This window comes from Vipera ursinii (genome assembly GCF_947247035.1).
Source record: "Vipera ursinii genome assembly, chromosome: 1".
NCBI classification, from domain to species: domain Eukaryota; kingdom Metazoa; phylum Chordata; class Lepidosauria; order Squamata; family Viperidae; genus Vipera; species Vipera ursinii.
Window position 1 is genome coordinate 281,063,351 of NC_139512.1, and position 16,040 is coordinate 281,079,390.

Below are 16,040 nucleotides of genomic sequence, written 5' to 3' on the forward strand. Positions count from 1 at the left end.
TTAGATGGCACTGATATTATTAGCATTTTACATTTTAGGTGTCATCATTTCTTATGCTCCTAGAATATAATTGTAGTGGATTAGGGGAGCTCAATATTTTGAGTGCCAGGCAGGCAGGTGTCTTGCTCGGTTGTGGCTTGGGGAGCACTTTTTTTAGTGCCATTGTAACTTCAGTCACTAAGCGAACTGTTTAATTTAATTTAATTTAATAACACTTATATACCGCCCTTCTCCCTGAGGACTCAGGGCGGTTCACAGGGCAGAATAAAATAGCGAATACAAACATTAAAACAGGATTAAACAATAGCCCTAGTTAAGAACAATATAAATACAACGCTAAAAACCCCCAAAAAAATTAAAAAGCGAGAGATAAAACAACCCCAACACTCCCCCTCAGGCTAGGCCGGCTTGTACAAACAGAAATGTCTTAAGATCGCGACGAAAGGAGCGAAGATCGGGCGCCGTCCGGAGCTCTACCGGTAGCTGATTCCACAGCTCCGGAGCGCCCACAGAGAAGGATCTCCCCCTGGGGGCCACCAATCGACATTCTCTGATCGGTGGCACCCTGAGGAGGCCCTCTCTGTGGGAACGCACAGGGCGCAGGGAGCTTGATGCCGGCAGCAGATGTTCCCTGAGGTACTCCGGCCCCATGCCATGGAGTGCTTTGAATACCGTTACCAGTACCTTGAATCTCACCCGGAAGGCAACTGGCAACCAATGCAGCTCACGGAGCAGAGGTGTAACGTGGGAGTATCGGGAGACTCCCAACACCACTCTCGCGGCTGCATTCTGTACCAGTTGGATCTTCCGAGTGGTCCTCAAGGGCAGCCCCATGTAGAGAGCGTTGCAGTAGTCCAGACGAGAGGACACGAGCGCATGAGTGACTGTGCATAGATCATCCCGGCTAAGATAGGGCCGCAACTGACGCACCAGGCGAACCTGTGCGAAGGCCCCCCTAGTCACGGCTCCTATATGATCTTCCAAGGTGAGCCGTGAATCTAGGAGGACCCCCAAGTTGCGGGCCCTATCTACGGGGGGTAATGATTCACCCCCCATAGCTAGAGATGGAATGTCCGAGTAAACCCGGGATGAAGGTATGCAAAGCCACTCAGTCTTGTCGGGGTTGAGCTGGAGTCTGTTCCTCCCCATCCAGACCCGAACCGCCTCCAGGCAACGGGACATCACGTTGAGGGCATCACTGGGGTGGTTTGGGGTCGAAAAGAAAAGTTGGGTATCATCAGCATACTGATGATACCCAACTCCAAAGCCACGAATGATCTCACCCAGCGGCTTCATGTAGATGTTGAACAGGAGAGGCGAGAGGACCGACCCCTGAGGAACTCCACAAATGAGAGACCTCGCGGTCGACCTCTGCCCCCCTGCCAACACCGACTGCGAACGTCCCAAGAGATAGGAGGAGAACCACTGTAAAACTGTGCCTCCCACTCCCAGTCCCCTGAGACGCCGCAGCAAGATACCATGGTCGATGGTATCGAAAGCCGCCGAGAGGTCTAATAGGACTAAGACAGAGGAATGCCCCCTGTCCCGAGCCCTCCAGAGATCATTCACCAGCGCGACCAATGCCGTCTCCGTGCTGTGCCCGGGCCTGAAACCCGATTGGTACGGGTCTAGATAATCCGCTTCATCCAGGACCAGAGGGAGCTGATGCGCCACCACACTCTCAACAACCTTCGCAAGAAAGCGAAGGTTGGAGACAGGACGAAAGTTGTTCAATACAGCTGGGTCCAAGGCAGGCTTCTTGAGGAGAGGCCTCACCACCGCCTCCTTCAAGACGGCGGGGAAGATACCCTCACTCAAAGAAGCCGATATAACTGCCTGGAACCAGCTGCGTGTCCTCTCCCGGGCTGCATAAACCAGCCAGGAAGGGCACGGGTCCAGTAAACATGTGGTGGTGCTCAGCCTCCCCATGATCCTGTCCACTTCCTCCGGAGTCACAGAATCAAACTCCTCCCAGATGATATCGACAAGACCACCCGTGTCCTGATCGTCAGACTCTGCCCAGTCAGAATCCAAACCGGTCCGAATCCGAGCGATTTTGTCCGACAGATGTTGGTTAAACTCCTCGGCACGTCCCTGCAAGGGATCCTCCCTCACCTCCTGATTTAGGAGGGAGCGAGTCACCCTAAACAGGGCAGCCGGGCGATTATCTGCGGACGCAATAAGGGTGGCGAAGTGGTTGGACCTCGCCTCCCTAATTGCAGCGAGATAAGACCTAATATAGGCTCTTAGTCGCAATCGGTCGGGTTCGGATCGGCTGGCCCTCCAACCGCTCTCTAGGCCCCGTCTCCGACGCTTCATCTCCCGGAGCTCCGCAGAAAACCATGGAGCCCGACGGGATCTGCACCGGGTCAGGGGCCGCAAGGGTACAACTCGGTCAAGGGCCTCAGTGGCCGTCCTTTCCCAGGCTTCCACTAAGGCCTCGGCCGAGCTGTGAGCGAGGGAGGCAGGTGGGGACCCCAGCGCCGCCTGGAACCTCTGAGGATCCATTAAGCGTCTGGGGCGGTACCATTTGAGTGGTTCCAAACCCCCACGGCGGGGGGTGGCAAAACGGAAGACCAGCCGCAGGAGATGATGATCGGTCCATGACAGGGGCATAATAATTGGAGAGCCCCCACCAAGATCATCTAACCACCGTCCAGACAAGAAAACAAGGTCAAGGGTGTGGCCTCCTTCATGAGTCGGTCCCGTAATTACTTGCGTCAGGTCCATGGCCGTCATGGAAGCCATGAACTCCCGAGCCAACTCAGATGATCCTCCCAGCGATGGTAGGTTGAAGTCCCCCAAAACTATAAGTTTCGGGAACTCAACCACCAGCCCAGAGAGGACATCAAGCAGCTCAGGCAGGGCTGCTGCTGCGTGACTAGGCGAAAGGTACACCAGCAGCAAGCCCAACTGCGCACCAGGGCCGCATCTCAAAAAGAGAGACTCACACCCGACTGTCTGGGGAACGGTGGCCTCCCGCGGACACAAGGTCTCCCTCACAACAACAGCCACTCCCCCACCCCTACCCTGAGCCCGAGGCCGGTGCAGCACCCGGAAACCTGGTGGGCAAAGATCAACCAGAGGTACACCGCCCTCTGGGCCCAACCAGGTCTCCGTGATGCAAGCCAGGTCAGCCTGCTCACCCTCGACCAAGTCTCGAACGAGAGGAGCCTTATTAACGACCGACCTGGCATTCAAATACACCAGCCGGAGCTCAGGAGGCTGCTCATCCTCACTCCCGGGACCTCGGGGCGGAACCAGAGGGTCGGAGTGCCTCACCGCTTGAAAACAGCGGAGAGGCCTTCCCTGAGACCGATACGGCCCTCTGTTCCTACACCTGCTGCCATTCCCTATCGTCGTGGGAATGGACAATCCCACGACTGGCCCTGGAGCCCCAGAAGCAGCCGACCCCCGCTCCTCCCCTCCGCGATCAGCCTCAGCACTAGCCTGAACAAAGGTAGTTGGACTGCCCCCCTCGTCCAAACCACCAAAAAAAGAACCCTCCCTCCTCCCTAACCCCCAAAAGAATTTTGACAAAAAACAGATCAAGGACCTCCTATTAGGTTTACGTCGGAGGCCCATAGCCGTGCCCGGCCATCTCTCAGGATCCCAATAGATGGGACCTTCCTCGAGATTATACTCGGCTGGAAAGGCGGGCCGCCTCCAGGAAGGGGGAGCACCCCTGAGGGCGAGCAAGTCCGTAGAGGAGTACCTAAAACAAGGCATAAAGCAGTCCAGATATAGGCAGTCCATAATCAGTTGATTTAAGGAGGAACCAAACAGAGAGCAAATAGAAGTCCCGAGCCTCCACCCAGCCGCTGCCACTCAGCTGGGTGTCACCCCAGGACAGGCCAACCACCGCCCTCTCACGACGGTTGGAAAGCCTATACCAGGGGGGGGAATGGTCCGAAACATCCATCCTGGGTACAGCATGTCCCCTAGAGCTCTCACCTCTAGGGGCAGCAGATGAAGTTCAGGCCACCCTCTCACTGTGGCCAGTACCCAGGGAACTCTGAAACCTTTGGGGCCGATATGTGAATGGCAATAGAGAACAGTCCGAAGGCAGGGATGGAATCGTATATTACATCATCAAAGTCTGCACTACTAGGTGGCCAAATCCTTCGCTGCTCTGTCCTTCGAAAAAGTTGATCATGGCCAATTCTGCAGTCATTGGGGTCTTCCAAATTATCTAGTTCTTTTGGGTCCACAAATCCAATGGCACCAGCCAGAGTCACAACTGGTATCACGGGAAACATAGATCTTTCAAAGGACCATTGGGCTCCACTGGGGTCCACCGGGATTAACCGGCTAGCCCAGGGACCCTCGAGGCCACCAACAGAAGTAAGAGTACCAGGCCATCCAGAAAAAACAAAGCAAGCAGAGGAAACAATAAGTTGATTACAGCGTCGCCGCTGAGCCACCAGGGCCACCGCCACCACCGGAGCGTTGTTGCAGACGCCGCCGCCATTGCTGCCGCCGCCAGGACGCTGATGGAGCCGAGAATAAACAATCGGTGGAGAGGGAGGCCTAAGGCGGCCCCGGCACAACGCCGCCGCCGCCGCCGCCGCCATCCCCGTCGCAATCCAAGCGAGCCAGGAACGCCGCTGCCGCCACAGCCGAGGGAGACCAGGCCGACCACTGAAGCGGCCCGAACGGCCCGAAGCGCCTCCACCGGGACCGACAGAGGCGAGGGACCATCCGAAGGCCGGCTCCACAACCGCCGAGGATGCCCAGCGAACGGTCGATGGAAAGGCAGGCCCAAAACGGCCCCGGAGAACGCCGCCGCCGCCGCCGTCCCCGTCGTCCCCGGAACATACCAACAACGCCGCCGTCGCCACAGCCGAGGGAGAGCCGCGAAAGACCGAGCCGGACACAGAAGCGGCCCGGAACGGCCTGAAACGCCTCCGCCAAGGCCGCCAGCAGCTAGGGACCTCCCGTGAACGCCGGGTCCGCCACCGCCGAAGATGCCGCTGCCGAAGCCGCCGGCCGCCGCAACCACCAGGCCCGCGAAAACGGCCCGAAAAACGCCCGAGGGAGCAGGTAGGCGCCACCAGCCTCCAGTCGAAAAAACGGCAGAGCTGGCAGCTAACGGAATCGAAAACCTTCATCCTTCAGCTGCCTAAGCAATTGCACTCACTATCCCCCAACCCAGAGGGTGCAAGCACCCCTGGGGGGCTCCTAGGACACCTATTTTCTGAGACTTGCAGAGCTCACTCAAACAGATCCGCCCGCACGTCCGCCATCTTAGATCTGTTGTAAGTCGAGGACTGCCTGTACTTCATCTTTTTTTTTTGGTCATCAGGTTTTTGACACCTTGCTAGGCGACTGGTGGTACTTGGATGTTGCCATATCCTAAAAGTGGTACAATGGGTGAAAAGGTTGAAAAGCCCTGACCTAGAAAACCCTGGAAGTTACATGTTTAATAGGTTTGTGAGAATATTCTTTTAAGTAGCAGTTTATTCTATCTGGGATAATTTAAAGTCTGGTTCTGTTCTCTCCCCCCCCTTTCCTTCTGATTTCTCAGTCTAATTACATAGTAGTGTTATCTTTGGTTTGAAACTAAATGGCAATGATACTGTCCTTTCAAATCCTTACGTTGCTGCTGTTATGAAGAAAAAAAATTCTTTTCTTTATTCTAACTTAATGTATAATCAATCACGTCGTACTCCAAAAGTGCTTGGGCTTAGCAAGCCCAATTAAAAGATAAAACTGGAACTATTTATTTTAAAGCCTTGCCCTACAAGGGGCATCTCCTGCTCTACCCATCCAGATTTCAGAAAATGGGAGTCAGCTCATTCAACTACTCGCCAGGAAGAATCTTTCACCTGGATTAAACAGCCACACCTGGACAGCTGAGGCAAAGAAGATCCCAGGGAGGATTCTAGCAAGTTGGAGGGAGGGGGCTAATGACACACCTTCCCCATCTTTCTCACTGCTACCACCTTAAATTATAAGTACTTAAATTATAAGACATTATTTAGTAATAGAAGATTATTGTAATTATTATCCCATTTTTTATGTAGAAAGCTCTCAAAGAAGCTAGCATAGTTAAAAACAGATACTGAAGAACACTTTCAACCAATTCAAGTGACTAAAAGCCTTGAATTAATTTCTAGAAATAGAAAGAGTAATTGTTTTTGACTTAATGCTCAGAGAAAAAGCACAAGTAGTGGCAATGTGTGTGTTTTGCTACAGCAGGAGAAAACAATGATTTTTACTACAAATCCCCCAATCTGCTGCCATTACTACCTGTGGCTGTCTAAAATGTCTGGAGGATACTAAACGTTGCACAAGCAAAAGAAACAGCAGGACAAGCACAAATTATATTTAGGGTAATAAAGTCATGATGAACTATGAAAGTGCTTGTTTGTGTGTCCCTGCTTGTATAAGCAGAACTAAAGGACTAAATCTGACATCTTTTGTAAATGGGGTTTCCACAAGCTATAGAATTTTGAACTACTACAATAAAACCTAAATTTAAGAGATTCTATTTAGCAGATTTTAGATGCAATGAATATTTCTACTATTACCTGAAATAGTGGACATTTGGATAATAAAAGAATTTGCTCACAAATAAATAGCCAAATTAAGAAATCCACTTCTATAAGATGGTGATGATAGCAACAAATGATTATGACTTATTAAATTTATATCACATCTTTCCTCCAGGAATTCAAAGTGAGATCCATAAGCTTCCAGTGTTAGTCCACAACAAGCCTATGAGGTAGAGTGAATTAAGAAAAAATGACTAGCTCAAAGTCACCCCAGCTTTGAATCTATTTTAGACAGGCAAATTTCTCCAATCCTAGCTGTTTTTCTTAATGTTTTTTTATGCTACAGTAACACATCTAGGGACGCGGTGGCTCAGTGGGTTAGGACGCTGAGCTTGTCAATCTGAAGGTCGGCAGTTTGGCGGGTCAAATCCCGAGTGCCGCGTAACAGAGTGAGCGCCTGTTACTCGTCCCAGCTTCTGCCAACCTAGCAGTTCGAAAGCACGTAAAAATGCAAGTAGAAAAATAGGGACCACTACGGTGGGAAGGTAACAGCATTCCGTGTGCCTTTGGCGTCTAGTCATGCCGGCCACATGACCACGGAGACATCCTCGGACAAGCGCTGGCTCTTCGGTTTTGAAACAGAGATGAGCACCGGCCCCTAGAGTTGGAAACGACTAGCACGCATGTGCGGTGGAACCTTTACCGTTACCTAACACATCTAGATGAAGTGAAAGAGGTATAGCAACTATACAGCCAAGTTCATACCTGGACAATTGGATGAACTGTGACTTTATGTGGTTCTTGCTGTACAGGTTCCTGCCCCAAATTGGATGCCACAAAGCTGAATCCTCTGAAGAGATTATGAGCATTGGCACTTGGAGGGACACCTGGGGAATCTGAAGAGGAGATGAGAGATGACTCAAGAGACAGGAGATTCCAACCATTTCTCCAGTATTATTTTCCCTAGCAATGTTATAAAAGGAGCAGTTTGAAGACTAGAATCCAGCCACACTATTTTCAACATGGAGACATGCATCCTTCTCTATTTGCTTCAACGTAAAGCTGCATCACAATTTCCAGAGTGAAAACTCTGAATGTACTGAGACCAGCTGTTAAAAAGGAGAATTAAGAGGAACCAAGTGACTTTCTGCCAAAAGCCTTTAAAGCAAGGACGTCCAATCTTGGCAACTTTTAAGACCTGTGGACTTCACCACCCATGCTGGCTGGGGAATTCTAGGAGTTGAAGTCCACAAGTCTTGAAGTTGCCAAGATTGGATGCCCCTGCTTTAAACTATTTAGATGCCAGAAAAACAGGCTACCCATAATTTTCTTTTCTTTTTTTTTACCAGTGAACTGCACAACTGCTTGTACAATTCTTTGCATGCAATGCTTCATCCATCTGAGGATTTGTGGGAGTGCAGAATTTAAATGCAAAAGCATTTTCCAGTAGGTTATACATGAAAGAATTAATGGGAAGAAACTGTGTAGTAATACAGAACCCTAGAGAGTGTGGAGAGTCCTTCCAGAAGGACCACTCCAAGCGCTATCCAGAAACACTAGGAAGAAATTGTGGAAAACACTATACAGTAGTAATTCTAATTCTCTAATTCAGCCGCACCATAAAATCCCAACAGTGAGTCTAGGTGAGTACAAGGTTAACAGATTCTTCTGGAAGTGACAGCAAATTTGAAAGTATAATGGTAACTCCCCAGACTCATAACGATCACTTACAAAGGATTAGTAGTGTGTTGTTTCTACCCATCCTATCCAGTGAGGCAAAAGGGGCATGTTCTGGGTTCTGCCTGCCAAGGAGTGTCAAGCTGACTGCTGAGGATGGTAGCCTTTTCTATTGTGGCATCTGCCCTCTGGAATCTCATCCTTCTGGAGATGGAATTGGCTTTGTGCCTTTTGGCCTTCTGGCAAGCTCTGGAGACAGGTTTCTGTGCCTGAGCTTGGGGCCACGGTGCATGAGGGAGGCTGTCTCCTGCTTATATGGATTGCTGTTTATGCTTTATAATTCTCCACTGCTGTGGGTCTTACGTTTTTAAACATTTTTATTATTCGCAAGTTGTAAGACATCCAGAGGTAAAATCAACCCACTCATTTGAGATAACTGGTTTTATGGATGGATGGATGGATGGATGGATGGATGGATGGACGGACGGACAGGAAGGAAGGAAGGAAGAAAGGAAGGAAGGAAGGAAGGAGGGAGGGAGGGAAGTAATCTTTAAATTGTAGATATATTTTGGCTAGTTTTGGTTGATATATTTTTTAAAACAAATGAAAAATTAATGGCAAATCTACTGCTATGATTCCTTGGTAAGTACCTGTTGGGGTCCTTGAGGTGAATTCAGGATCAAAGTGGAAAGTGTCGTCTGGCCGACCAACTGCAGGTTTAAATGGTGGTTTGATTTCTCTTCTGTACAGTTTCTATATAAGAGCAAAGCAAGACAGAGGTTAGTTCTCTTGCCATAAGGGACCTTTGAGTTAGAAAACAGCTGTGAGCCAAATAATTAATAAGCAATAAATTAAATTGAAATAAATCAATTAAAATAATAGTTTTTACTGCAGAAAGCTGCTTGAAGGAACAGCTAATCAAGAAAAGTGCTTCCTATGCTCGCCGCATTCTGATTTGGGGAAATATATTTCATGTTTAATACAGGGGAAGGGAGAAATTGACGTTTTATGCTTAGCAGCATCGCACAAGAGAAAGTACAAAGCTGCAATATTTTCCCCACTTAGGCTAAGTTTCCATGACAATCAACTAGACTTATTTTCCTTGTGGCAAGATAGGACTGTGCTTTTCAGAAGTTTTAACTGTACATTAAAATCTATCTGCACGTTTGAAAGTATTTGAAAAACAGTAGCCTGGTTTTTATTGGTATAGTTCATTCATTACAGGGGAGAGGGAAGCAGTTCCACAGAAGCAAAATGTGCTCAGCATATTTTGCCTTTAGTGACATTTTCACAGGCTGTAATTTGAAAAGGACAGTGCAGATGCTCAGTATCAACTACTGTAATAAAGTAATGCATTCATTACCTGACATAAATGTGAATCAGTAGGTTTGGTCTCTGGTTTTTAAACATGTAAGCCCATTGCTCAGACTTATGAATCCTAATTCAAAGATCAGCCTATTCTGTTGTATTCATCACTTTGAGCTGAATACATATTGATGTATTTATGAAAAGCATCCGGAAGCTGCAGTTGGTGCAAAATGTAGTGGCCTGCATGGTTTGGTGCAGTCCTTGGTGTGCACATGCGTCACCTCTCCTGCGGGAGCTACATTGGTTGCCTATTTGCTTCTGGGTGCAATTCAAGGTGCTGGTTGTCACCTTCAAAGCCCTTCCTGGCTTGGGCCCAAGTTATCTGAAGGACCGTCTCTTGCCGGTCACATCTACAAGACCCACTAGAATGGGAAGACAAAGAATGTTATGGGTCCCGACTCCTAAGGAGATACATCTGGCGGGATCCAGAAGAAGGGCCTTCTCCATGGTGACACCCTCTCTCTGGAACATCATCCCTGCAGAAATTACACTGCCCTCCATTCTGACACTCTTTTAGAAGGCCCTGAAGACGTGGTTCTGCCAGCGGGCCTGGGGAATCCAGAGTGGGATGGAACCCATTAAATGGATGGTATAAGTGTGTGTTGTCGCCGGGGTGAGGGAGTGGGGAGTTATTTTTTATTATTTTTACCTCTTTTATATTGTTTTTTTATTTCCTGTAAGCTGCCTTGAGTCATGAGTAGGCAGCAATATAAATTTTTCAAATAAATAAATAAATAAATAAATAAATAAATAAATAAATAAATAAATAAATAATATATAAAAATATATAGAGATGGTAAATATATAGATGGTAAAATATGCTATTTATAAAGGACTTTGCACACTGATGTGTCCAATACAAATTGTATATTACATTAACTGAGAGAACTGTTTTGCAAGGAAGATGAAGCATTACATTGGAAGTTATCTTTGAATATCTGAGAATTCAGCATTTACTAATTTGGTTTTCTTCTTGAAACCAGAACTACGTATTATCAGGGTTTTCAACTGTATGAAGACGTCTTTGAAGAAGCTTATTCAGATGTGGTTATCTACGGCAAGGATATATCAGATACATGTTAAAATAACGATAATAAAACTTTAAAAAAAATAAAAACAATTTTTAAGCGGCAGCAGAAGAAATAGTCTTATTTTTCCCTAAGGTTTTCACAACTGTTTTATTAGCTTTGACAAATAGATTTATTTGGATAGCGTTTGAAATGCTGCCTTCACGGACATATTTCCTTACAAAGTCTTTATTTTTTGTTTTAAGCGTCCAACATCTTTGCTCAGGAGTCCACTGCAAGTTTAAGGGGCTATTAGCATTTGCTGTGCTGTGACTTGAATGAAACACTAGAAAAAAAATAAGGAAATCCCTAAGAATCACATACTGAGCAATATCCTTCCTCATGAAGTCAAGAACACCTCATGTAACTCAACTTTAGCTTTACACATAAGCAGAACTTGAGAGACTGTCACATCAACAGCCTTGGTATGCACCTGGTAATCATCCTGAAAGGAAATTCATTTTAATTAAATCAAAGAGTATATAGTCATTTCCTGTCCTGAATGCCCATGATGGAAATGAATGAGAACAGCAAGGTTGCACCTGTTGGTCCTATACATGAGAAGGGTACATTGATCAGGACCTGTTTACAAAGAACTCGAGGCATCTATTTCTATGGAAACAGATCCTATGCTTGCAATCTTTACCTTCCATTTTTGCAAGCTATTCCGGAGAGGCAGTTCCTTTGCACACATCCTAAAACAGGATATGGAACCTGAAATCCAAGCAGCAGCACATCCTTATGCTACCAATAGAAGAGAACGTACGTACCTCAGGGCTGAAGTGTGCATCCTTAGTGCTCTCTGAGCTTGGTTGTTTGCTTGTTTTCTGTTATATACAACAGTTTGCCCTGTCAGTATTGGTGGGAGTGTGGTTTCCCCTTGGTAATTCCTTGATTAGGGTGTTGTTTACTTCTTGATTATTTGTCTGATTTGGTAATTCCTCGATTAGGACATTGGTACTGCTTAATTGTCTGGTGTTCATCCTGGTGTTTATTCCTGCTGGGAACCCATTGCTAGTCAGGAGTTGTTCTGGTCTTTTTGTTTCCTTTTTCACTTTTTTATTGACTCTTTTGAATGGGGTGTAAATATTACATGTCTATTGATGGTTGATTTACTCCAGGGATCTTCAAACTTAGCCCTTTTATGACTTGTGGACTTCAACTCCCAGAATTCCTCAGCCAGGCATGCTGGCTGAGGAATTCTGGGAGTTGAAGTTCACAAGCCATAAAAGGGCCAGGTTTGAAGACTCCTGATTTACTCCATCCTCAACACCCTCACCAACAGTGACAGGACAAGCTATTGTATATAAATAAAGAGCAAACCCTACTCCCTTCTAACACTGAAGATATTATCTAGTCAGGTAACAAAACATCAGCAAGCAACAACAAAGCTCAGAGAGCACCAAGGACCCCACACCCTTATGCTCTCTTCCCCCCCCCCATGTATTCATTCCCATCCTGTTTAAATGTGTGCATTCTCCTAATGACATCTACGAACACTGGGCTGATCTTCAGGTGCCTTCCAGAAATAGAAAGATAGTGAGTCATAGCAATTAAAATATGCTTAATATAATAATATAATAAAGGATTTTCATGAACAATACTCTTGCCACAAACAGCTGGACAAAACCTCCATTCCTCCTTAAAATCTTTGTACCAGATGCAGCAAAAGCCAGGGTTTTATTAAATATTAGGGTTGTACAGTGCTTCTGTCTTTGGACCATACACATCACATCAGCTGTGCCATTTCTGCTGCCTTGCAATCCCAGGAAAAGATACAGTTGCTTTAAAGTGCTGTAGAAGTCCTTTGCACCTTCAAGCACCTTGGGGAGATTGAAACCAAAGTCCAGCACAGCCTTATGGAATTGAATAATTCATATCCTATGCTGGAGCCTGAGATCCTAAGGAAAAAATGGAAAGTTAAAGGCTATAGTGAAAGTGCTGTGGGTAGATGATGCCATCTGTGGGCCAGGATCTATCACCTCTGCAGTCTCCACCACAAAGACTTCTGGCTTGTTTACTTTGTTCCTTCTGTAACTTCCTTAAAGGACTGTGGCATAATTATACGCTCATGGAGTTTTGAGCTGAATTGCAATTAAGTAGTGCCACCTGGCTTTCTGAGTTACTTGAATTCTGCAAATATGGCAGGAATGCCCAAGACCTGTCTCCCTTTGTGCCAGCCTGGTGTCAATGGGTCAGTGCCAGCACACCCTAACTAATAAGCTCTAGTGGAATATTGGAGGATGCTGTGAGCAGATCTCAGTACCCATTTCACAAATATAATGGGGATTATATAAAGGGTTCTGGTGTAATATGAACACAAGATTACTCAATTAAACACTGTCAAAACGTTACTTGTTTCATTACAGGAAAGAATGCATGTTTTGCTTTTTAAACACGAATTGTCTAATTAGTTGGCTATAGCACAGGATTATTTTAATTCTCAAACAATGTCTCAATTACTGTATGTTTCTTAGAATAATAGAAATACTACAATACGATGAGGGCAATTAAAAAGCTACTGCTTTTCTTTTAACCATTTCATGAAAATGTGTTTAATACTTTGGGACTTATCCAATAGTGACCGTAAGGAAATTTTTCTCCTCAATCAAAAATATCATTATTCATATCTTGACTCTTTAGGATTGACTCATACCAAATTTTGTGAGGGACTGATCAATGCATATAAAGCTTCTGATTAAGGCATAAGGTCATATCTGATTAAGGCATAAGGTCATATTATGTTATTCCATAACAACAGTGACCAGGACAAACCAAGCACTTTCATTGGCTCCATTTCTTCTTCTAATCCTTTTCTTTTTCTATTCATGAAGAAGAGCTGTCTTTTTAGCAGCTGGAAACATCATTATAAGAAGGCTAGAACTAGTTTCAGAACTCATGCTGGTACATATTCTAAAAACTATAAAGTCATGTGATTGTCTTCTTTTTAAATGCATTATTAAAACTGTATTGAAACACTTTTCTTCAAAGAGGTGTTACCTAAATGAAGACAGAAGGAAAATCTTATGTTGCAAATACAACCAGGCTGGAATATTCATATTAGAACTTTATTCACCATCAATCTGGATGGATTCCAGAGAGACTGAGTTTTAAATTATATGCTGAATTATGTGAAAACAAGCCTCTCTGATTTTACAGTTTTTTTCTCCCTTTAGGATCAGTGTATGATCATCTCTCTCCCCCCCACCCCCACCCATAGAAGACTAGAAAATAATCATATTCTATTTAATTAAATCTAAAGTGCACAGACTGTAATTTGGGATCACATAGGACCTTGCCAAATCCTTGGATACACTCTTTAGAGACTTCTAAATTAATTACCAAATTATAATTGTTAATGTGAGAGAAAGGGAAAATATTAAATACCTGCCTAGTAATCATATTAACTATATCCAATATCAACTAAGTTTACAAGGTTGAGCATCTCTGAATGAAATCTAAAGAACATATTTATTTTAGATGCCAACCTTGGCCATGGATGATATCAACTATATTAAATGGTGATATATTACCTCTGTTATGCGTAATACGACAGCATAGTTTTCAGCTGAACTTCACATATATATCCAAAATATCAAATGGGATGATTAATTGTAAAGGGGTTTGCGTAGCATGATGCTGCTTTGCTTCCTACTACATTTCTATCAAGATTTGTTAAGGTACAATTACAAAGTAGTTAGATTGAACAGCTGAGTCATTCTGATGTGTTGAACTGAATACATTCCCTTCGATTAAGTGATGAGACGAACTTTTGCGCAAGCATGAACAGACTTTTAAAGGAATCAATAATTTGAACAGATTTAGAAAATCAGATTGTGGGCCATTCATACGTCCTAATTTTGATGCCTCTGCCCTTAGTATTATGGATTCTAGGCTCTTGTACCAAATTTTCCTCCAGCAAGGAAATAAAATCAGGCAATTTGGATCAGACAACAGCATTGGTGTAAGTTTATTGGATGGAAGAAGTACATTTAGAGAAAAGAAAGTGGCACAAAGAAGGGGGCATGCCTACTTTTATATCCAGCCCTGCCACTGCTGATTATTAAGTCTCAGAAGATTATACCTTGCAAGGAAACTCAGTTTTCAATTTTTTTAAAGTTTATTATTATTATTATTCTGGCCTAAAGGCATTCACATTTTGCAGTCTCATGCTACTCACTTTATATCCATCATATATTCCATGGCATTATACCAGTAGTACAGTGTGTACTTTTGTATAAGGTGTCTCAAAGACAGCCAGCCTCTAGTGATCAGGAGCCTATCTGACCTTATGAAACCATATAGCAGACATTCATAAAATGACCTCCAAAGTTTGGGGAGGTGTACAAAGAAAACTGTCTGTGTCTTCCTACAGTGCCTTGTCTTTTTCCTTCCACGCAGAACTCTAAGAAAAATACAGAACAGCTGTCCAGGGTCTTCAAATTGTTTGCACCATTGATATTCTTCCAGCCACAAAGAGCCATAGCCTTTCAAAAACTTGTGGTATAAAAGCAATGGCAGTCTCTGGTGATCCTACTGAGTAGGTACTCCAATGAGAAATCCTTAGCAGGGATCGCTAGATAGGGACAGAACCAGGATATGGTTGCCTATGACTATCAGGCCTGGATTACATACTGTTGCCCTTTCATTAGCTCCATAGTTGACCCAGACTATAAGTTGTTTCCTGCCATTTAATGATGCTTGTTTAGAAAGCCATGTGTTCTCAGCCTTCTTGGTTACCATTTAGCAACAGAATCCCTCTTTTGTATTCTTCACTGTATCACCAAACGGCTTTAGTGGGGTCCCTGAATAACTTCCCTAGCTCTGTGCTCTCCAGATGGATAGGATTTCAATCTATCTGAATGTCCTGCAGGCTGGAAATTTGGAGTCTGACATATCCAGAGCAGAGGTCTCCAAACTTGGCAACTCTAAGACTTGTGGACTTCAGCTTCCAGAATTCCTCAGTCAGCCATGTTCAGCCATTTCCCCATGCTGGCTGGGGCATTCTGGGAGCTGAAGTCCACAAGTCTTAAAGTTGCCAAGTTTGGAGACCCTTGATCTAGAGGACATCAAATTATACCCAGAAAAGATTTTTGCTGCTGCTAAATTGCATAGGGTACTTAGAATGGGGAAACATTGTTTAGAATACTGGATTTGGCTGCCATTTTCTAGGAGAACTTTTAAATTAACTGTGTGATTGATTAATCGCATTGTACAATAGATCACTTGGGTAAACTACTTACATTCCAGTCAATGGTGGCAAAAAAGGGATGACGTTTAATTTCTTCAACTCCATCAAGGCCTGCACCTGCCAAGGAATTGAAAAGAAGACACAGAGGGCACAAGGTTTTTTTTCTGAGTTTGTCTTTTATAACTCCCCATCAAGAGATGTAGAGTGGCAAAAACAAGAGAGCAGAGACTTTGGGAATGT

At 45.0% G+C, this 16,040-nt stretch overlaps 1 protein-coding gene across 1 annotated transcript in view; it reads right to left on the reverse strand.

Moving 5' to 3' along the window:
- The window catches only part of RPS6KA2 (ribosomal protein S6 kinase A2), a 143,771-nt gene that overhangs the window by 24,910 nt on the left and 102,821 nt on the right, over positions 1-16,040 (reverse strand). The window contains exons 11-13 of the mRNA XM_083366367.1: positions 15,853-15,917; positions 8,825-8,927; positions 7,263-7,393 (exon numbers count right to left, since the gene is read on the reverse strand). Coding sequence (XP_083222493.1) covers positions 7,263-7,393; positions 8,825-8,927; positions 15,853-15,917 — 299 coding nt within the window. The remainder of the gene's footprint in view (positions 1-7,262; positions 7,394-8,824; positions 8,928-15,852; positions 15,918-16,040) is intronic.